Source organism: Myotis davidii, unplaced genomic scaffold (assembly GCF_000327345.1).
Source record: "Myotis davidii unplaced genomic scaffold, ASM32734v1 scaffold327, whole genome shotgun sequence".
Taxonomy (NCBI): Eukaryota; Metazoa; Chordata; class Mammalia; order Chiroptera; family Vespertilionidae; genus Myotis; species Myotis davidii.
Genome location: NW_006298628.1, coordinates 5,501,426 through 5,523,569, shown reverse-complemented (window position 1 = coordinate 5,523,569; position 22,144 = coordinate 5,501,426). Strand labels below are relative to the sequence as shown.

Here is a 22,144-nt window from a genome sequence, read left to right as displayed (position 1 = left end):
ACCCTACTCTGAAGTGTAATCACTGAGGATTTCCAAGAGTCTAAAAGATTGAAACTTAGAATTTACATTTCACTCTTATTAGGAATTCAGGGGGGAAAAATAGTATCCTTGATCTAAAACAGAGGCATAGGAAATGGGGAGAAGGCATGTTTCAGGACATTAAAAATCACAGCCCAGGTCTTGATAACCAACAAAAGGTCTGCTGTTTCATTTATATTTTGGCCTGGAGGGCATAAATTATGCCCATCAGCCATGTAAAGTGATCTTTCAATTTGCACACAGACAGATGTCATTTACACACAGAGAGACACAATTTAAACCAGTACATGACTCCCTCTTCTACCATGTGAGCACAAAGGTTTTGCAAATATTGATAGTCACACAGAACACGTTTATGGTGGTGGCACAAACAATATAAATGGTATTTAATGTGTTGTCATCTTAATTATAAAAGGAGACGTGAACAGTTTTCAATGCACTGCATGAAAATCTGTGGAAATACGATTTTCCTTATTTGTGATCACCTGTATTGGCCAAATATTCTCTTTCTTTCCTTATTCTGCCAAAAGGACGATGCTTTCTATAAAAACTTTCTAAAAACAAGTGTTTTATCCAACTAGCACATGGAAATGGTGTCCTTATTTAGTAACCTGAAGTTATGCCTCTTTTATGAGGCATAAAACTCCTTCTGAACAAATAAACAACACTAATGAATGTTCACATGAAAACTGGTACCAGCAGCGATAAAGACAACATCCCCTGCATTCTGTAAATACCCATTTGGGGGCTATATAAAAGTCCCAGGAGGGAAGGAGTCTTTTGGAGTCGGGCAACTTGAGTTTTGCTGCTGATCTTTGTTCCTCGCTTCTTAAGATGACTTCCGACAGTTCCCCCACATCCTGCTCCTCTGAGCCCCATGCCGGGGTTTCTGATGGTGCAACTGCTTCAACCTGTTCCACGGAAACCACTGGTCTCCCCAACGCCTGTGCTACATCCAGATGCCAGACTCCTGGCTTCCTGTCCACGTCTCGCGTGCCAACCACTTGCTTCGGGCCATGCTACCTCGCTGGGAGTTGTAACCTTCCCTGCGTGCTGGGGAACTGTGCTTGGTGCGAGGACCGGGTGTTCAACAGCAACGAGAAGGAGACCATGCAGTTCCTGAATGACAGACTCGCCAGCTACCTGGAGAGGGTGCATGGCCTGGAGGATATGAATGCCGATCTGGAATGCAGGATCCGAGAACAGTGCGGAGGGGACATCCCATTGGTGTGCCCCGATTATCAGTGTTACTTCGACACCATTGAAGATCTCCAACGAAAGGTCTGGTGTCTTCTTGTCCTAATGCTCCACTTTGCCAATCTGTGATCAGTGCTTTCTTTACACTAGAAGAGGCTCTAGAAGGAAACCGGGGTAAAGGGACTTCCAGGTGGCGCTGTGATACAGTCCAAAGGACACTGGACTGAAAGTCGGGACACAGCTTACCCCAGGGCTGCCACTAATTACTGAGGGACCACAATAAACTCATGTACCTCTAGACTTTATCATCTACAGAATGAGGAAAAATTGTGCTATATGTAAAATTACTTCTGTAGGTAAAACTGTATACCTGTATTATTTTTAACATAGATATTGAAATGTCATATTTTAAATCATATTATTTCACCTACTAATAATTTTCTTACTGATGAATTTTTATTATCATAGATGGGGATATAGTCATAATAGAAACGACTTATGGAGAAAAATGTAACAGAGTTACAGCTGCCAAGGAAGATTGCAAATGTCTTGGGTCATTACAAAACTAAGCCTTTTTTCTCTGTTTCGTGTGCAAATTAGCACTCCTTTTTCCTTCATGCAGTGACATGGTCAATGAGAAAAGCAGGCTAAAAGCTATGTTATACTTTCTTACAAAGACTTTTAAAAGGTAAATCATGGCATAGCTGTTCAATGTGTAGATATACGTTTGTTTCAAAGAACCACTTATTATTAACTTACCTTCCAGATTTTGTGCACGAAGGCAGAGAATTCTAGACTCACTATACAGCTTGACAACTGCAAACTGGCGGCCAATGACTTTCAGTCAAAGTAAGTTTAATTTAATTTTGAATACAATTTATGCTCTCTCTCTCTCTCTCCTCTCTCTCTCTCTCTTTTTCTCTCTCTCTCTCTCTCTCACACACACACACAAACACATCACATATGTTTATATAATATTTTTTAAGTTAAGAATGTTCACAAAGCTCAAATTTATCATTATTTGGGATGTAAAAGAAATTATAGCTCCTGGCTTCCTTGAGTCCACATGTCATTCGTCAGTATGCCCTAGCACTGGGCACAGTGTCTAGGAAAGTAAGCATTGGCTGGTTCTTTGTTTCCTGTGAAAGGTACGAGTCAGAGCTGTCTCTTCGCCAGCTGGTAGAGACTGACATTGGCGGCCTACGAGGGATCCTGGATGAGCTGACCCTGTGCAAAGCCGATCTGGAGGCCCAGGTGGAGTCCCTGAAGGAGGATCTCCTTTGCCTTAAGAAACACCATGAAGAGGTGAGGCAATGGCAAAGTCACTGAAAGAATGTAAGCGTGACAAACTAAACTGACCAAGTCCACGTGTGTCTATAAGCTGAACTTGGGTAAATGTTGCTAAAGCTGGAACAAATTTACTCAAGGCACTGTTACTGTTTGGCCTGGTCATTCCTGTGTGTCTCTGAATGTAGCTGTGAAATGACCCCTGGCCAGAGCTAGATGAAGGAGGCAAACTCTTCACCTACCATTGCTTTTATAGAGAAGGTATCTCCACAAATGGCTTTCCTTAGAGCAGTGGTTCTCAACCTTCTGGCCCTTTAAGTACAGTTCCTCATGTTGTGACCCAACCATAAAATTATTTTCATTGCTACTTCATAACTGTAATGTTGCTACTGTTATGAATCGTAATGTAAATATCTAATATGCAGGATAGTCTTAGGCGACCCCTGTGAAAGGGTCGTTCGACCGCCAAAGGGGTCGCGACCCACAGGTTGAGAACCACTGCCTTAGAGGCTTTATACCTAGCCTAACTCTAATCCATAAGGTATGAAAACCAGGCTGATAAACACAGCGTGTGAAGGCCATTTCAAAAAGGGGATAAACACTCATGCAATATTTGAACCAATATTTAAAAAATATTCTGCATCTATCAACTTTTTAAAAATCATAAAATATAAAGTATATGATTGTCCTATATTGATGAAACTAACAAGAGAAAAGCTAAATGGTGTAACGAAGTGCATTTTCCCCTTGAACATCTGTTGATGATAATAGCAGCTAGCGTTTATTGAGATCTTCCTATATACCGAGGACTTTTACAAGTGTTTCATATACATATTAACTCATATATCTCACCATAACTCTCTGGAACAGGTAAAATTTTATACCCATTTTGCAGATGAAAAAACTGCGTGATGGCGAGATTCAACACAGGCAATCTGAATCTAAATCCCACACTCTCACTCACCCCTCTCCAAAACGAAAACGTGATGCCACGGATGCCGAAGTGATTTTTTCCCCACCACGCTGTGACATTCTTTACTTCATTTCCACTTTCAGGAGATCAACTTGCTCCGTGGACAGCTTGGTGACCGGCTCACTGTGGAGCTAACCAGTGCCCCCAACATCGACCTCAACGGGGTCTTGAATGAGATGCGCTGTCAGTATGAAACAGTGCTGGCCAACAACCGCAGGGACGTGGAAGAATGGTTCGCTGTTCAGGTGAGCACCTGGGGCGATAACATGACAGGCCTCCAGACTTCTGCCTACTTGCCTTCCCTAATCCTGCCTGTGTTGCAGACGGAGGAGCTGAACCAGCAGCAGCTGTCCAGTGCAGAGCAGCTGCAGGGCTGCCAGATAGAGATCCTGGAACTGAAACGAACAGCCAACGCTCTGGAAATTGAGCTCCAAGCACAGCAAAGCCTGGTGTGTAAGAAAAAGGCTGCTAGCTCTGTTCTGTCACGGACAAATCAGGCCCTAAGATACCACCCCCTCTCCCATAACCCAGAGGAGAGACCCACACAGTTCATGTGGCAGAACCTCTGAGTCTCCAGGGTGCAAGGGTTATATTTCCTTGCCTTTCCCAAGTAGCAGCTAGAAGCAGAAGTGAAAGGTCAACAGCTTGTACTGTCCCAGTAGGATGCCCCGACCTCCTCTCTTGGGCTTGAGCGTGATCCTGCAGCACCCTCCAGAGACAGGGAGAGAGGGGAAAGGGCGGGAGCAGAACGAGACAAAGGCACTCAAACAGTCCAGTGGGTTTTAACTCTCTTTTGATGAGGGCCAATTTTCCAAGCTCACAATCATAATCTAAAACGAAGAATGGAATTCATACTCTGCATTCAACCACTATCCTAAATTTTCCCAGGATCCACACCTCAACCAGACCCTACACTACACCCTGCTCCACCCAAGCAACAAGAATAGTATGTGTTCAAGGTTACATTAACCAGTTCCAGTCGAACACCACTGTGTGTGTCATGTTAGGTCTCATAGAGAATATCTTGGTTAAGCCTCACAGTAACTTTATGGTGGTAAGTCCCTTTCCTAATCCCATTATACAGATGAGGAAAACTGAGGCTCAGATAAATAACAAGGGGTCATGCAATTTTCTAGGAAACAAGAGTGGAAGTTGAATCCTAGCTGTTCAGTCCCAGAGCCTCTTCCCTTCACCACACTCTTCCTCCCCTCCCTGCCACAAGCCCATATTCAATGTTTCCTCCCAATTGCTGCTGATCCTCCTGAAGCTACACAAATATATTGCAGGTTGTGATGGTCCTAGTGGTGGCAGCAGTAACTAACACAACGCCCTTAAAATTCTTCCAGGTACTGTCCTGGGTGCTTTACACATATTAACCCATTTAGTCCTCACAACCATCCTATGATGGTACTTTGCACTGCCCACTTTTTATAGAATAAAACTGAGGCTCAGAGAAGCTAAGTGATTTTCCCCAGCCACATAGCTAGAAAAGGGAGGTCGGGGACTAGAAAACAGGCAGTCTGGCCCCGGAGAATACGCAGCCCTTTTTACATCTTTCTCTCTGCAGACAGAATCTCTGGAATGCACGGTGGCAGAAACGGAGGCCCAGTACAGCACCCAGCTGGCCCAGATGCAGTGCCTGATCGACAACGTGGAGGAGCAGCTGGCCGAGATCCGCTGCGACCTGGAGCGGCAGAACCAGGAGTACCAGGTGCTGCTGGACACAAAGGCCCGGCTGGAGGGGGAGATCGCCACGTACCAGGGGCTGCTGGAGAGCGAGGACTGCAGGCAAGTTCCACACAATCATTCTCAAAATCGCCCCAAGCCACAGAGAGCCTTATGTGGGAGAATCCCGTTTCCCCAAACCTGACCGAGGTCACACCTCCCTAATGTGTTAAAGGATCTTCTTACAAGAGAGATGAAAAGCAGCTGACGCTAATCACATGACTATAGAAATGTTCAAAAATATCCTAAAGTTACAAAGCAGAATAAATATCATTATATAACTCTTCGTGCTGGGGGGGCGGGGGGGATCTGTCTCCCTTTGCTCCTGTCTCCCATTAAAGGGAAATCAGGAACATGCATACGATGGCATTTGCAAAGTGAAGAAAATATTTGTTCACCTGCCGCTGCTGCGGTGAAATGAAGTGGCAATACTGGGTCCAGGAATGACTGGCTTAGGTCAAACATTATTCTGCAAAGAGTGTCCTTCAGAACATAATCTGCGGGGCAGATTCTGGCATGATCTTTTTCTGAGTTGCCATTTTCTCCAGATTTCCCTTGTGAAGCTTAGTTCCAAATGGATTTTCCACAGGCTTCCCTGTAACCCATGTTCCACGACAAGCGCGTCAAGCAACACCGGAGAGCCGTGCTCAGCGTATGTACTTTGCACAGTCGAAAACTGCTGTGCGTGACCACTGAGCACCCAGGCCAGCAGATGGAGGGACTGAAGCCAGCAGGGTCCTCAAAAGGAAATGGGGCCCTGACCGGTTTGGCTCGGTGGATGGAGCATCAGCCTGCGGACTGAAGGGTCCGGGTTCAATTCCGGTCAAGGGCATGTACCTTGGTTGCGGGCACATCCCCAGTAGGGGGTGTGCAGGAGGCAGCTGATCGATGTTTCTCTCTCATCGATGTTTCTAACTCTCTGTCCCTCTCCCTTCCTCTCTGTAAAAAAAAAATAATTTTTTTTAAAAAAAAGAAAATGGGGCTTCAAGCAGGGGCATCCAAACTTGAAACTCAAGTCAAGAAGGCTTTCACATCCTAAAATTGTCCTCTAAGCATCCTCGGTACATTTCTACTTTATTGTTTCCTCTCCTGCCTGCTTATTTGTGATATCCTAGGAGTTTGTAAAGCTTTCTTGCTAATGTCCAAATAAAATGCATTTCATTCTTTCAGCATGGTAACTATAGCTTTGTGGCTTATTACTGTTGGTATAATAACCATTTGATGCCAAGGTAATGGTCTAAACCCATGCCAATAGTTTGATATTCCATAAACCCAAGCTGAAAATATTTTTAACTCCTCAAATGCAAACAGATTAACTGATCCATGCAAAATGTCAATATCATGGAAGATAGCTATATGTAACTCTGGAAGAGGAAATTTAGAAATAAAATATAATACATTTTATTTTTAATGATAAAAGTATTAGAGTCCTTTTTTTCAATTTGACACATGAAGGGAGAGGGGGGATCAGTTATAATTCCATAACTTTAACATTCATTGTAAGTATTTGGGAACTTCCAAGTTTTTATTTCTTATGTAGGTTTTTCCATATAATAGTATCATCATTATATACGCATCTACTTGTGTAACCTTTTTTTTTTTTCTTTCAGTAAGTCATCTAAGCATTTTCAATCCTAATAAATATGTACGATCCTTTGTGGACTATTATTTTAGTGACTTCATAAAATACCATAAGGTACATTGGTCTGTTATTGGACATTAAGTATATGAGTAATTATTCTTACACATATAAAAAGCAAAGGAGAGATGAAGTAGAGGGACATCTCCCCTTTCCTCTCCCTAAGTATGACTAAAAACTCTGGAAATTATATAGACAAATATAAGCAGACTCTGAAAGGTGGAAGAAGAGACCAAACCATCTAGGGTTCTTGATACCCAAGGAACAACATGGTGCTGAGTTTCTTGGGCTTTGGGGGGGGGGGAGGCAGAGGGGAGAGGCGAGGGCTTTCTTTTTGTCTCCTATATCTAGTATTGGGAACTGGAGAAATCTAAAACCGAGAAACACCAGCAGCTGCAGACAAAAAAGAAAAAAAAATGCTCCAAGAAAAGGCGGGTAAAGGGAGGAAGGGAAGTAAGGTCTCTATACTTCACTTGAAGTGACAAAATGTCAGCACCAGTAGACTGATAAAACTATGTGTATGCAATGTAATACTTTTTAAGAAACTACTTGAAAAGCTATCCAAAAAAAACCTTTAAAATGCTATAAATAAGTAAAAGCAGAATTCTAAACATATTCAAGTAACCCACAGGAAGGCAGGAAGAAGAAAACAGAAATTTAAAAACAGAAAACAAAAAAACAAAATGCTGATGTAAGCCCCACCATATCAGTAATTACAACATCCAGAAATCATCTAAATATACCAAGTAAAGGACAGAGATTGGCAGAGAGAATAAAAAAGTAAATACTTTCCACAAAAAGTTCACTTCAAATATAGGTAGGTTAGAAGTAATGGGGTTGGGGGAAAATACATAATTGTTCGTAGCAGCTTTATTTGTTACGGCCCAAACTGAAAACAACCGAAATGTCCTCAAGATCTGAAGGCCACTATGGAGAGCGGAAAAAGGCAGTACTGCATGATTCTATTTACGTGACATTCTTGAAATGATAACATTAGAGAGATGGAGGACAAGTAGGCAGAGCATGAAGGAGATCTTTGTGGTGATTAAATAGTTGTATATATTGATTGCAGTGGTGATTACATGAATCTACACATGTGAAAAAAAGTATATAGAACACACATATTTTATCAATTTCCTGGTTTTACAATTGTATTATAGTTGAGTGAGATATAATCATTATCTTTGCAACTTTATGTGAATCTATAATTATTTCAGATTTTTAAAGTTTAAAAAGGAATATTTTTCCATTGATTTTTTTAGAGAGTGAAGGGAGGGAGAGAAAGACAGAGAGAAACATCAGTGTGAGAGCGATACATCAATTGGTTGCCTCCCATACTTGCCCCAACCAGGGCTGGGTATTGAACCTGCAACCCAGGTACATGCCTTTGACTGGGAATCAAACCCACAACCCTTTGGTTTGCAGGGCAAGGCTCTAATCACTTAGCAACACCAAGTAGGTTTCTCAATGTAGTTTAAATTTACATTTCCTGCCTGGCCAATGTAGGTTGAGCATGGTCCCATACACCAGGAGGTAGCAGTTTGATTCCTAGTCAGGGCACATGCCTGGTTTGCACTTCCATCCCCAATAGGGGGGTGTGCAGGAGGCAGCCAATCAATTTTCTCTCTCATTGATGTTTCATCACTGAAATCAATTTAACAAAATATTTAAATTTACATTTCTTTTTATTATGAGTAACAATGAGCATTATTTCCAAGGCACTTTGTAAATTTATTTTTTATTTAAAAATTTTAATGTTGGCATTATTGTAGGTGTCCCTCTTCCCTCCCCCTTTGCCCGTCTTTTATACTTTCTTTCTGGTCACTGTCTGTGGTGTAATTGCAAATATTCTTTTTCAGTTCGGTATCTATCTTCTAACTTTGTAGGTTGTATTTTTTACCCATGCATAAGTTATTTGACGTAGACAAATTGATGTTTTTCATAGCTTCTGAAATTTGAGACATTATTTGAAAGACCTTCTGATTGTACATATGTAAAGGATTCTCTGTTTTCTTTTAGCCCATTTTGTAATTTCATTTTTCACATTTGAATCTTTGATCAATTTGCAATTTGTCTTACTATTAGGTACGATCCAACACCACCTGCCCTGTACCCTTCCCCAGGTGATACAGAATTACCTCCAGACCACTGATAGTCTATCTTTCCCCCATTGATTTTAAATGTCACATTTATCATATACTAAATCCCAGTCTGTTTGGGAATCTATTTCTAAACTGCTTATTCTATACCAACAGTCTGTCTATTTGTGCATCAATATTATTTTAATTACTGAGGTTTTAAAATATGTTTTACTATCCAAAAGGACTAGCTTCTCTGTGGCTTTTCTTTTTCAGAATTTTCCTACCTCTTCAAATTTGTTTACTTTTTCTCATAAAACTTCAGAATTATCTTGTCTAGTTGAAAAAAGTCACATTGTGAGAGGATTGCAATAAATTCATTGGGATCTAAATTAAATTAATGTAGAAATACTTGGCGTTTTTATAGTGATGAATATAGAATTTCAGGTCAAAAATATGCTATATCTTTATGTTTTTTTTCTTTATATCATTTGATATGCAGAACAATTGGTCCCCAAAGATGTTTATGCCCTAATCCCAGAACATTTGCACATGTTAGACTATTTAGCTATGGGGAAGTAAGGTTGCTCAACAGCTGACCTTAAAATAGGAAGACTATCCTAGATGATATGAGTAGGCTCAATATAATCAGAAGGGCCCTTAAATGTGAAAGACATAAGCAGAAGGGTCAGGTGAGAAAGACTCGACTGGCCATTGCAGACTTTGAAGATGGGAGGGGGCCATAAGCCAAGGAATGTGGGCGGCCTCTAGAAACTGGAAAAGGCAAAGAAACTATCCTTTCCTAGAGCTTCTATAAAGGACTGGGAGCTAATAAATTTCTTTATAAAATGCTGAGTAACTATTCCCGAGAAACATATCTCTCAACAGATCATACTTAAACATCAAATATAAACCAAGACCATCACAAATTTTTAGCTAATGTAATACCACAAGCAAACACTGAGCACAAAAAATGTTATCAAATGTGGGCTTTGGAAAAACCGAAAGGTAACCAGCCTCTTTTTCAAGAAATTTCTTGTTAGCAATCAAAACCTATCTGGAAAGCTAAGACAGAATCCTGACAATTGCCTTTAAAAAGAGCCTTAGTTAGGACTGACAATGTAATCCATACTCACAGTAAAAATGGGAGAACAATTGAGTAGAACAAAGAAGAAAAAAAAAATAGGAAAATCGATTGGGCAGAACAAAATAAAATACTGATTTCTAAGTTCACACCAATAATTATTAGATAATAATGGTTTCCCTTTTCTAGAGAAGAAAGGAAAAATAAATGGTCTCATTCCTGGTCAAGGTTAATGCCAGACGGAGAGGTCAACAAGGACTTAATGAACACAATATACTCATTCCTACTTAATAATGGATGCTGTTAGACCTGTGACGACAGTTCCTTTTGAAGAATAATGTGAAGCTCTCAATCCAATGACAAGCAGTAGTTGTGATGGGTAATACCTTAGTAACAGCCTAAATGCACATTTTTATGAGACCAGGTAACTCTTCTCAGGCAAGTAAAAACAGACTAATGAGATGTTCCTATGGGATTCGACATAAGCACCAGACTGGAAAACATCCTGTCTGCTGTGACACTGCCTGGAGGAAAGGCTATATAAGCACTTCAAAGAGGAAAAAGCCACAAAAGGCTCAGAATTTAGACTCAGTCACAGTAGCTTGAGCTTTTGATGCAGGGGAACCACAGACTTTGAAATAAACCAAAGCTGGGCACACACTATGGATACCAAGGACTGCTCAACAACTAGTTCTTCTTCAACCCCAGGCCAAGGCTGCTCTGGGGTTACAAACCTTAGGATCATCTCCTCCAACACCAGCTGCCAACAACTTGAAACCAACAAATGCCAACCAACTGGCCATGTTCTGAGAACTTTCCAGTCCCAGGGCTGCCAACCCACTCCTTGCTTTTGCCCGATGCCCATCTGCTTAGTAAGCAACGTTGATTGTGGTTGGTGTGGTGAAGGCATCAACAGCCATGAGAAAGAGACCATGCAAATCCTGAATGACCGCCTTGCTAACTACCTGGAAAAGGTGCGGGTGCTGGAACAAGAGAACGCAGAACTGGAGTGTAAAATCCAGGAAGAGTGTAACAAAGAGCTCCCTGTCATCTGTCCTGATTACCTGTCCTACTTTTCTACCATCAAGGAACTCCAGCAGAAGGTAAGATTCTTGGCAACCTGTATAATCAAGTTTTGAATTTACATTCTCCAGTATCTTTATTTCCTTTTATGCTGGAAAATATTTTGTAGAATAAGAAAATGTCTTGAAGGAAATTGTCATTTTGATGCAACATTCAGAGTAATAGTTATAGTTTTTCATTTTCCAGAGATATACTCTGCTATTATTCTAACCAAATAACTCAGGAACAAAAATGTGTTAATAACCCATTGCTGCCATTTCTTTAACAAAAATAAGAAAACAGGGATCTGAGAAAATGAATTTTGTTTTAATAAGTTCCTAACTAGTACAATTTTTGTCCATGTTTCCCACCATCACCACTTTTTCTATCTTGTGCTCATTTCTTCATCTCCCCATTGTTTAATTTCTTCCCACACCAAACCTAGCTTTCCTATTCAGAGTAATATGCTGCTAATCTATGTGCTGGATTTATTCTGCTTCATTAGTTTAACAAATATTTACTGAGCATAACAACAAGGCACCAGACATTATTCTAGGCTTAGGATACATACTGGTGAACTAAAATGTCCCTGCCCTCATGGAGTTTACATTCTGGTGGCTCATGTATGTTACACAAACTTAAGGTAGATTTCATATTTTAATAAAACATCTACACAAATTTTTATTAATTTTGCTTAATTTTTAGGGAAATAACAAAAACTTTGATTTTCCAAAGTTGTCCAGGGTGCCTAAGCATAGCTAGGAAAAGCCTAACTAGCCTTCCCCTGTTAACTGAAATACACACCAGCCCCTTGGTTTTTAAGGAAGGGATCTTGGTGTTTGTCTCATTTGTGTGTACAACTTCTTAATTCTAGATCTTGTGTACCAAGGCTGAGAATTCCAGACTGGTCTCACAAATTGACAACACCAAACTGGCTGCTGATGACTTGAGAGCCAAGTAAGCCCACCCAGCACTGTCATTCCTGACAGAATTCACCCCGCGTCTGGTGCTAATTCCCTCAATAAGATTATACATAAGTCTACCAATCCTCCTGCCTGTACCATGAAAGCACTAGCCCAGAAGAGACCTTCACATTCAATAAAGCAGTAGGATTAATAACCACTCATATATATATACAGTGCTTGTATTTTCTAACATATAAACCCACCTGATACCTTCCCAATCGTTCAGTAAAATAAGTAGGGCAAATATACTGCTACACTATTTAAAGTGAGGAAACTGTGATTGAATGGGGTTCAGTTACTTATGCAAAGGCATACAACTAGTAGTACAAGACAGAGCCAAATCTTGGATGCAAATTCTCTTAACTCCTAATCCAATACCCTGCACTTACACTGCATCACTTCTAGGGGCAAGGAGGGGAGGATAAATGCCTTCACCTCAAAGAAAAGCAACGTAGCATCACTCTGGCAAACTAATCTAGGAATAATAACTAAGTGGTGGTGTTTATCTAATGATTTCACCTCTAAAGAGAAGAAAACCCACACGAGAAATGCAGGAAATGAGAGTCCCACAAGAAAGCGCCACAAGGCGGTCAGTTCTGCTTGGCTTGGATAACACCACCTACAATTTAATGTCTTTCACTTCATGTCTCATTTTGAAAGGTATGAAGCTGAGGTGTCCCTGCGCCAGCTAGTGGAGGCAGATGCCAACGGCCTACAGCGGATCCTGAATGCACTGACGCTGGGCAAAGCTGACCTGGAGGCTCGAGTCCAATCTCTGAAGGAGGAGCTCCTTTGCCTCAAAAGCGACCATGAGAAGGTTAGAGAAAGCCCCAGCTAAGCCTCTAAAAATAGCATCGATCCCTTTGAGTTCAACTTGACGAAGGGTGTCCGCTCTAGGTAGTCTTCTGTTTTTCAGCCCTGATCATAACTATTACTATTACCATTGGCTCAATGTATTTCACATCAGTTGCCTATAATACAATATCTGAAGCCTCCATTTTCCGCTCCAGCTTTTCTAAGAGAAGGAAATAACCCAATTTTATTGTCCTCACAGGTTTCCCCTATTTCAGTTGTCGGCAAACTGCAGCTCACGAGCCACATGCAGCTCTTTGGCCCCTTGAGTGTGGCTCTTCCACAAAATACCACATATGGGCGTGCATGTACAGTGCTATTGAAACTTCGTGATCCATGCGCAGAAGTCAGTATTTTGTGGAAGAGCCACACTCAAGGGGCCAAAGAGCCGCATGTGGCTCGCGAGCCGCAGTTTGCCGACCACTGCCCTATTTTAGTAGACATCCCTTCACAGATTCCAGGCACTACTGGTAGAAGTCAATATTGGCATTAGCCCATATTGGCATCATAGAGACTATGGCCTCTCATTAAGTCCACCTCTGTGCTGCTTCACCCCCTTACCCATCTCTGGAAATGATCTAAATTCTTTAAACCCCTGATCTTGCCAGTCAATTCCTTTTAATGTTGCACTTATTTGAACACAAAGGCACATCTGAAATAGGCTTAAGTCATTTTATAGCATCGCAAAAGCACCTATGAATCATGTATTCCTTTATTGTGGGCTATAGTTCAGACGTGACTAAGCTGCATTATTGCTGTTAGACCGAAACAAGAAGGCAAGGAGGCCATCGTTCACCAAGTGACTTCACACTCTCTTTCTTTCCATAGGAAGCCAATTCCTTACAGAGCCAGCTTGGGGACCGACTCAACATTGAAGTGACTGCTGCCCCCTCTGTTGACCTAAATCGGGTCCTACAAGAAATGAGATGTCAGTATGAGTCTATCATGGAGACAAACCGCAGAGATGTGGAACAGTGGTTCAACACCCAGGTAGGGTAGGAAGGTCAAAACCAGTGCGCGGACATTGCCCTTGCAGGGGCCCTTCAGTCAAATTTATGTTCTCCATCATAATATCCATGGTCCTTGACTATGTTTCAGATGGAGGAGCTGAACCAACAGGTGGAGACCAGCTCGCAACAGCAGCAGTGCTGCCAGAAGGAGATCATCGAGCTGAGACGAACCATGAATGCTCTGGAGGTGGAGCGGCAGGCCCAGCACCGAATGGTACCCAACAAACTGACCAAGCCTAGCGCCATATATGGCAATAGCTCCTGACACGTGTGCTGCAATGTTTCCCAACTTGTGTTCCTCAGAACAATAGTCCCTCTGTTTGTTAAAGGGTCTATGGCCAAAAAAAGGACTCTAAGGTCAAGTAAGCCTGGGAAATGCTGCATTAAACAAAGGGTAAACAGGCAGCCTTCCCACAGGCCTTTGATAAGCTGATATGTACCATGAATCTCCGAGAAGGGGAAATATGGCACTCAGCATTCCAAAACTTACTTGACTGTGGACTCCTTTTTCAAAGAATTCACATGGCAATAGTGATCCCTGAATGCACTTTGGGAAACACTAGAAGAGAATTTTATTTTATGCAAAGCATTTTTACAAACTATCAAAATTTATAAAATAGTCTTCTGAGGGAGGTGGCATAATTATTAAGCCAACTTGACTGGTGAGAGCTAAGGTGATTTTCCCAAGCCAAATCCAATATCAGTTTCATCTCACCAATTTTATAGGTGGAGGAGACACTACGATCCTAAGGCATTAAGTCACAAAAGAATTAAGAGTCTGAGCCAGAGCTCGGGATCCCAAGTTAGAACTGATTCCGCCACCTACTAACTCTCTGAAGCAGGGAATATTGAAAAGCTCTGAGAGCAAGGGTATTAGGAAGGCCTTCCCCAAAGCTGCTTTTGTCACCAGCTGGTCATGTGTCTGGGGGCTGCTCATTTAACCTCTTGAAGCTCAATTTTCTCATCTATAAAAATGGGGATAATCATGCAAACCCTAGGTTATTAAAATATAAAATGCCATTATCCATAAAACTTAAAGAATGATAGAGCAGGAAAGGACTTTAATCATCAAAGTTTCAACTCTCATACGTTATATATAAAAAACTGATTCAATGATCGACTTACAAACTATCAAAATTTATGAAATAGTTTTCTGAGGGAGGTGGCTAAACCTGCTCACTTCCTTTTTAAGGTACAAACACTCTTGAGGTACCATAGGAATGGATTTTTTAATTCCTAGGTGTGAAATAAGTTGGAGTACTTTTTTCTCATAGGTAGGAAAGTGTGGTAGGAGATTATCAAGTGATTAAGAAAGAGAAAGATAAGTAGCACTTAAAAGGAGGCCACAAAAAAAAAAGAAAGAAAGAAGCAAGCTTTAGCATAGTTGATAATTTTGGTTTTGGATTTAGTTGGTGAGATGATAAGAGGGCTTGAAGCTTCATTAGCATCTGTCACAAAGAAACCACTGTTGAGAATGGTACAGATCACAAAGACCTGGGCTTAAAGGAGTCATCATTCTAAATCCTGCTTTCCTCCTGCGCGGCAGAGAGACTCCCAGGAGTGCCTGCTGGCGGAGACGGAGGCCCGCTACACAGCCCTGCTGGCCCAGATGCAGTGTCTGATCGACCACCTCGAGGCTCAGCTGGCGGAGATCCGATGTGCCCTGGAGAGGCAGAACCAAGAATACGAGATTCTGCTGGACCTCAAGTCCCAGCTGGAGTGTGAGATTGCCACCTACCGCAGCCTGCTGGAGAGCTCAGACAGCAAGTGCGTAACGTAACATCTTTATGAAAAAGACACTCGCAACATGTATGTATGTATGTATGTATGTATGTACTACCACTGGCAACAGGGCAACAGTGCTCTGATCTGACCAGTGATGGGAGCTTTGGATGAAAGGGTCCATACACTCTCTTAGGCTGTGCCATTTGGACATCCACATAGTAACCTAGTCGAGCTGAGCTCAGTTTTTGGTGGTTTTTTTTTTGAGGAGTTGTTGCTCCTGGTTACTTCCTTTTAGGTTTTTAACTTCTTAGACTTTTAAAAATTACTAGGGGGAAAAGTGTTTCTTTAAAGATGAACATTCCTGGTGACTTATAGGTTTTCCCCACTGAGATGAACATCTGAATTTCATGAGACTGAACAGTACAACCCTGCTCCCTTTGGAGGAAGCTGCTTAGGCTGAAACCCTTATCCCCCTCCAGTCACTTACCCTCAATGCCAACAGCATCATGTCCATATGCACTCTTCAGCATACTTTTACAGAAGCTGTAATGTTTTTAAATCATAAGAAATTATGTAATGCTTTTAAATTGTTCTGAGTGACACGTGTTGAAAAATTAACCACCGCCATTTTTCTCCAGAGCCAGTGTTGCCTTCCCTCAATCACAGGTACAATTCTGTCTTTGTCTAGGCTTTCCTGCCACCCGTGTGCCGCTATAGGTGAGCCTTCGGTTTGCACAGCCATGGAATGCACAGCCCCAGTGTACACATCATCTTCAGCTCTCCAGCAGATACCCGAGCCCAGCTGCACCTACAGAGACCTACCCCGACTACTGGCTAAAATCCTGACCATCACCAAGGAGATTAAGGATGGGAAGGTCATTTCTTCTCATGAGCACGTGCAGCCTTGCTTCATCATCAGAGCTGCCAAAGTCTAACATCCCAAGGTGATGAAAGTGGCCTCATTCATGAAAGAGAGGCCAATTCTTGCGCCTGCCAGAAAGGTTTAAGATTTCCCCAGCCCCTTCAGGTACTTAGTTTCTTTCTACTACAGTGGGTCCCCATTGACGTTCTGCTCCTGTCCCAAGTCTCTGCGGCCAACGTGATAAAGACTGACATTCCCTGGAAGCACATTTCACATTTATCTGAGGAACAAGCACTGATTTGTAAGTGCCCAGGAAGGTGACCTACATTACAGCCCACAAGTGATGGGCAGGTTTCTCTTCTGTTTATTCAGGTCTTATTTACTTGCGTTCCTCCTTAGAGCCAGTCAGACAAGTTCTGGGGTTGTTTTTGGCTGTGGCACATGAAGGTGAAAAGCTACCACCTTCCCTTCTTAACTCCCTGTTTGGATACAGAAAGAAGCTTCTACGGGGACAGCATGAATAGAGAAAAAGATCCTTAATATTTAGTTTCCTTGAATAGACTGTCATGAGTCTAAATCCTTTTGAACTCTGTTGTCCTAATTACTGTTTACCCATGCATACATACTTTTATCTTCCCCATGATGTTTTAAAGATGTCCATGTTCTCCAAAACTTTGGGAACCATTAGGCTCTCCAAATATTTTCACTGAAAATTGGGAAGAATTATGGGGAGTGGATCGAGAGCATTTTGAAGAAATAGCATGGATCCTCTCATTAAATGTTTGCTATTTCTCTTTCTATTCTTTAGGGAATGGGATTTGGTTCTGATGGTTTTACAAGGGACATGTAGCTGGAACGCTCAAGACATAACCCTGCTCCTCTGTCTCACTGTGATGGGTCACTATGGAAAAATAACTTAGATGCCTGCTTCAGTCTATCCACCAGAGAGAATGGACTTAATATTCACAAACTCTGCAAGAAAGTAATCAGGAATACTTGCTCTTGCAAGCACGAGGCAGTCCCAGAGTGAGAAGGTCCATTTATGTCCCCAGCCCTTACCAAAGCTTCTCATAGTCGGGTCACAGAGCGTGTAGGTCATTCCCTATGAAAGTTACTTGACATTTCCAGAGGTTTTAGTAAATAATTCTGAGTCAAACACAGAACAGGGAGCCAGAAAGCCTGAAGTCCTAAACTTGCCACTTCGGCCTTCATTCAATTTAATTTCCTTGTTTGTTAAATGAGGATCGTGCCTACTTCACACGGATATTGTGAAGATCAAATGAAACTTTGTGCAATGCTGCTCTGTATGCTGGAAAGCACTACATAATTGTCAGTTTTATATAAGCTTTATTTTAGCCATGGCTCTAGACCTGTGCCATTATTATCTCAAGTTAAAATTCTTTCTCTGTGAATGTATCTATCCAGTCATGATTTTGGAGTTTTAACAGTGTTTGGCTTTGTGGGGGGCAAAGAATAGAACAAGCTCCCCTGTGACCAAGCCCACAATTGTAGTCAATAAAGCATTTTTGAAGTCTTAGGATATGTATCAGGTATCAGTTGATGACTGATGCCCACATCAAAGACAAAAGCATTAACTCACAGCTCAGCAATCCACTTCCTCCACACAAGCAGCAACTTACACTAAGCAAGTGGAATGCAGAACTCCCAGGGTGATCTCTTTTCTGTCAATAATTTCTCTCTCATCTGAACGCCCAGGTTAGCCCTGGTAGCACCTCACTTCATACTGTCTCAGACGGAGGGTGGAAATGTGGAAAGAGCATGAGACTTGGACTCAGAAACCTGAGGGCAGAGCCACAACCGAGCCGGTGTGGGTGACCCTGAGTAAAAGGGACATACAACGTGGGCCCTGCCTCCTGTGCAGCTGGGAGGATTAAATGGGATACTGATGGTGAAAGGGTTTTGTAAGCTGTGAAGTGCTCTGTGGGAGGCAGTTTATTCCCTAATTTGAAAGCCGGGTGTATGTCATTTCCTTCCATGCCATCTTCCTTTGTGTTGGTTCAGTGATGGTCCCTGGTGGACCCCATACATACCATCAACAGACTGGGAAACCAACTGGTGAGAGGCCAGAGCTGCTCAGTCTGCTCTGAGTTTTAATTCCAACAAGACTCAGGGTTTAGGAGCCTCGCTGGACTCAGACTAACCTCAGGCTGATGCAGCGCCACTGTCAATCTATCCCAGAAATAGCACATCTTCCTCCCACTCGGCAAAGTATCCCACGTGCCGTCCATAATAAAAATAAACTACAGACTGCATAGCAAAGAGGGGTTCTGACCACTCAGGTATACAGATTCTTTAAGTGTTTTCTCTACGTAAGGAATGTAAAACCATCTGCTAGACGTTGTGTATGAGTAGTCAAACCTTGTAAAGGCAATGAGGGGTCCAGATCTTTACCAAGAAGCTAAATCAGTATCCTATGCAGCCAGAGGAGGGAGTTAAAGGTGGTTTTTTTTAATATACACAGTTCAGCAAAGGTCAGCAGCTAGCATAGAAAAGGAGCTGATGGAGAGGGAAATGAAGGAGTCAGTACAAGTATAATTTTAGCACAGCCCAAAAGACAAGCATGAATCAAGAAACACCATGGTCCCTGGAGCCTGAGTTCAAATCCCACCACTGCTTCTTCACTGTGAGACATCAAGTGGGTAATTGAACCTTTCTGAACATGGCTTTCCCCATCGGCAAAACAGGGATATTGGTAATAACTACCATCAGATCATTGTGAGAATTAAATAAACTAAAGCATTTAAAAAGTGCTTACAGGAGTATCTGGCAAACAGCACATATTCAATATACGTTATTCTCATAAATATTGCCATTATTCAGATAAATGTAACACCAGTGTGAGCCTCCTTGGGAGACAAGTGCTACAGAGTACAATAATGCCATTAATAATAATAATAATAATAATAATAATAATAATAATAGCTGCGGTGTGCTGAGCATCTCTCATTATCAGGCCCTGTGCGGCAGAGCCTTTCACATCACAGCCTCTCATCCTCGGCACAGCCCCACAAGGCAGCTCTTTTTATTCCTCTCTCCATACAATGAAAGGAAACCTCAGACAGAGTAAATGGCTTTCCCAGAGCTAGATAGTGACAGAGCCAGGACTCAAACCCAGATCTCTCTGACCCCCACCCTCATGCTCTTAACCACTCGGCCAAATTACAGACGCTTGAAACCAAGGCATCCGTGAGTTCCAGTCCTGCAAGGCAGCTGTGATGCCAGGTTCCTTCCTCCAAGCCCACGAAGTCCTGGTGAGACACTCACCGAGCACTGACTCCATGGAGCCAGGTGGCCTCTTGTTTGCTTGTCTCAGACGGAGAAGGGATATCAGCACCCATTTGTATTCATAAACAAGGAAACATATTTTCTCTATGTTTTGCCTTTTTTCATGTTGACTCCACGTTCATATGAGAGCTGGTTTAAACCCCTTTGAACACAGGGGTAACGTTACTTCTACTCCTCTCTTCCCCTCCGTCTCTCACTTATGCACTGCACCCCGCCCTTATACATGGCCCACGACCTCTCCATCCTCATCCTCCAGGATCAATTAATCATTTTCTACTTAGAAGAGGCTTCCCAGAGATTTTCCTCAGGAGTTCGGTCAGTTGTAACCCCTCACCTTACTTCCCACCAGAATTTCTCCACTCAACCCAGAAACCACCTACATCCAAGTCCCCCAGGGAGCTTGTAAAATCCAGATTCTTGAACCCTACCCCAGACCTCCCACACTGCCATCTCCAGGCGTGGGGCCCGGGAATCCAAGTTTTAACAAAGTCTTCAGCTAAAGCACGTGTGCTGAATTAAAAGCCACTGCTTTCTAATCGGTTTAAAGATCTGGATGACTCGATGCCTTTTAAAGGTTCTTTTAGGTTATGACATTAGCTTGACAGATGACCACACTTGCAGATGATTCTTCCCCTACATGCCTAATCACCTGTTTATAAAGCGGGGTGGTTAATCAATACGTTAATAATTATTACAAACTCATTTAATCCTCACAACACCACCATGAAGTAGCTACTATTAATATTTACATTTAAAAGATAAGAAAACTAACAGAGAAGTCAAATGATTTGCCCAATACCACACAAAAATTAGACTGGATTTTAAGTACTTGGATTTCCTTAGCAAGGTCAAAAAATGTGCCTGATACATTATATAATCTGTCTCCAAAAACAGAAGCAGTATTTTTATCCATAGTCACAATGCTGTACAGCAGTTCTCTAGAACTTACTCATTTTTCATAACTGAGACTTCAAACCCCTTGATTAGCAACACTTCCTTATCCCCTCCCTTAAGCCGCCGTTAACCACTACTCTATTCCTTATTTCTATGTGTTTGTATGTTTTTAGATATATCATGTAAGTGGAATCGTGCATTATTGTCTTCCTGTAACTGGCTTATTTCACTTAGCATAATGTCCTCAAGGTTCATCCTTACCTACTTGATATCCATGGCCATTAGAGAAGCAACTTAACTCTACTCATCCAACAGACCTAGCAAGAGAGACCATACTTTGGGCTGAATTTCTCCAAATCCCTATAGTTGGTTGTAGAGAACTGCCTATCCCCAACTTGTATGCAAAAGTAGAAAGGTCTTCTTTCTGCACCCCAAATGGCGAATAGGCATTTGTCAGCTCATGTTTCACTGACCCATCAGATCAAAAATAACTGTACCGCCCCTCAGTACCACTCTCCAAGAATCCACCCCCTTCTCACCTGTACCCCCAGCAAAACTTTTTTGGGTGCAGAGAGAAGTCTCAAAGTGTACAGCATATAAAAATTACAACCCATTTAAGGGAACTTAATAACTTGAGGGAAAGAAGACTAGGATGAAAATTCAGAACAAGTGTCTTCTACTAAGGCATCAGGAAGTGCCAGAAAAGAACTTTGGCCATTTCTGGTCAAGAAGCAAAATCACATGCTGACTAAGAACAGAGACTTGAAGCTAGACCAGCTGGGTCTGATTCCTGGCCCTGCCACCTCTTGGTGGGAGATCTTGGGCAAGTTACTCAACCTTTCTATCTCCACTTCCTCATCTTTAAAATGAGGCTATTAATAGCATATACCTCATAAAGTTGATATTAATTAATGCATGCAAAGCTATTAGAGCATGCCTGGCACCCAATAACATTGCAAGTATGATTTCATTGTGCTGCTCTGAGAGGCTTACATTCCATTGGCAAAACAATATTTCACTCGAGGTGACAATGGCCAAGGTCACACTAAGCCGTTCTGATAAGAATAGAACATTTCTCTTTTTTTTTTTTACTTTATTACTTATTTTTTAATAAAAATTGTATATACTTGAAGTATTTTTGATATACGTATACACAATGAAATGATTACCACATATAGGTCCAACTCTTCTCCCATCTAAGCCAACTCTTCCATTTTCCAGAATGTTATGGAATTCAGTTGGAAAAAACTTCCCCATAATATATCAACCTTCACACTCTTTAGCAGCCAATAGGACAAACATGGCCCAAAAGAAGTGAGAACAATTTGAAGGCAGCCCTTTAAATAGGATCACTTTGTGGAGAACAAAAATGACAAGGCAGTTCAGATAGGACTGGTGGCCCTTCTACAATACCTGTTTCCCTTGTCTCTCATGGCCCCAATGTTC

General features: G+C 41.9%; 2 protein-coding genes across 2 annotated transcripts; both read left to right on the top strand.

The window, feature by feature from the left end:
* Positions 1–790: 790 nt before the first annotated feature.
* KRT40 (keratin 40, type I) lies at positions 791–5,910 on the top strand. Its single transcript, XM_006774359.1, has 7 exons — positions 791–1,320; positions 2,003–2,085; positions 2,385–2,541; positions 3,580–3,741; positions 3,820–3,945; positions 5,064–5,284; positions 5,811–5,910. The coding sequence occupies exons 1-7, from the start codon at positions 874–876 to the stop codon at positions 5,908–5,910; spliced, it is 1,296 nt and encodes a 431-aa protein (XP_006774422.1). The 5' UTR covers positions 791–873.
* A 4,698-nt stretch (positions 5,911–10,608) lies between these two features.
* On the top strand, positions 10,609–17,191 carry KRT39 (keratin 39, type I). Its single transcript, XM_006774358.2, has 7 exons — positions 10,609–11,125; positions 11,959–12,041; positions 12,710–12,866; positions 13,730–13,891; positions 14,000–14,125; positions 15,458–15,678; positions 16,325–17,191. Exons 1-7 carry the CDS (start codon positions 10,685–10,687, stop codon positions 16,569–16,571), a joined length of 1,437 nt encoding a protein of 478 aa, XP_006774421.1. The 5' UTR covers positions 10,609–10,684; the 3' UTR covers positions 16,572–17,191.
* The last annotated feature ends 4,953 nt before the right edge of the window (positions 17,192–22,144 follow it).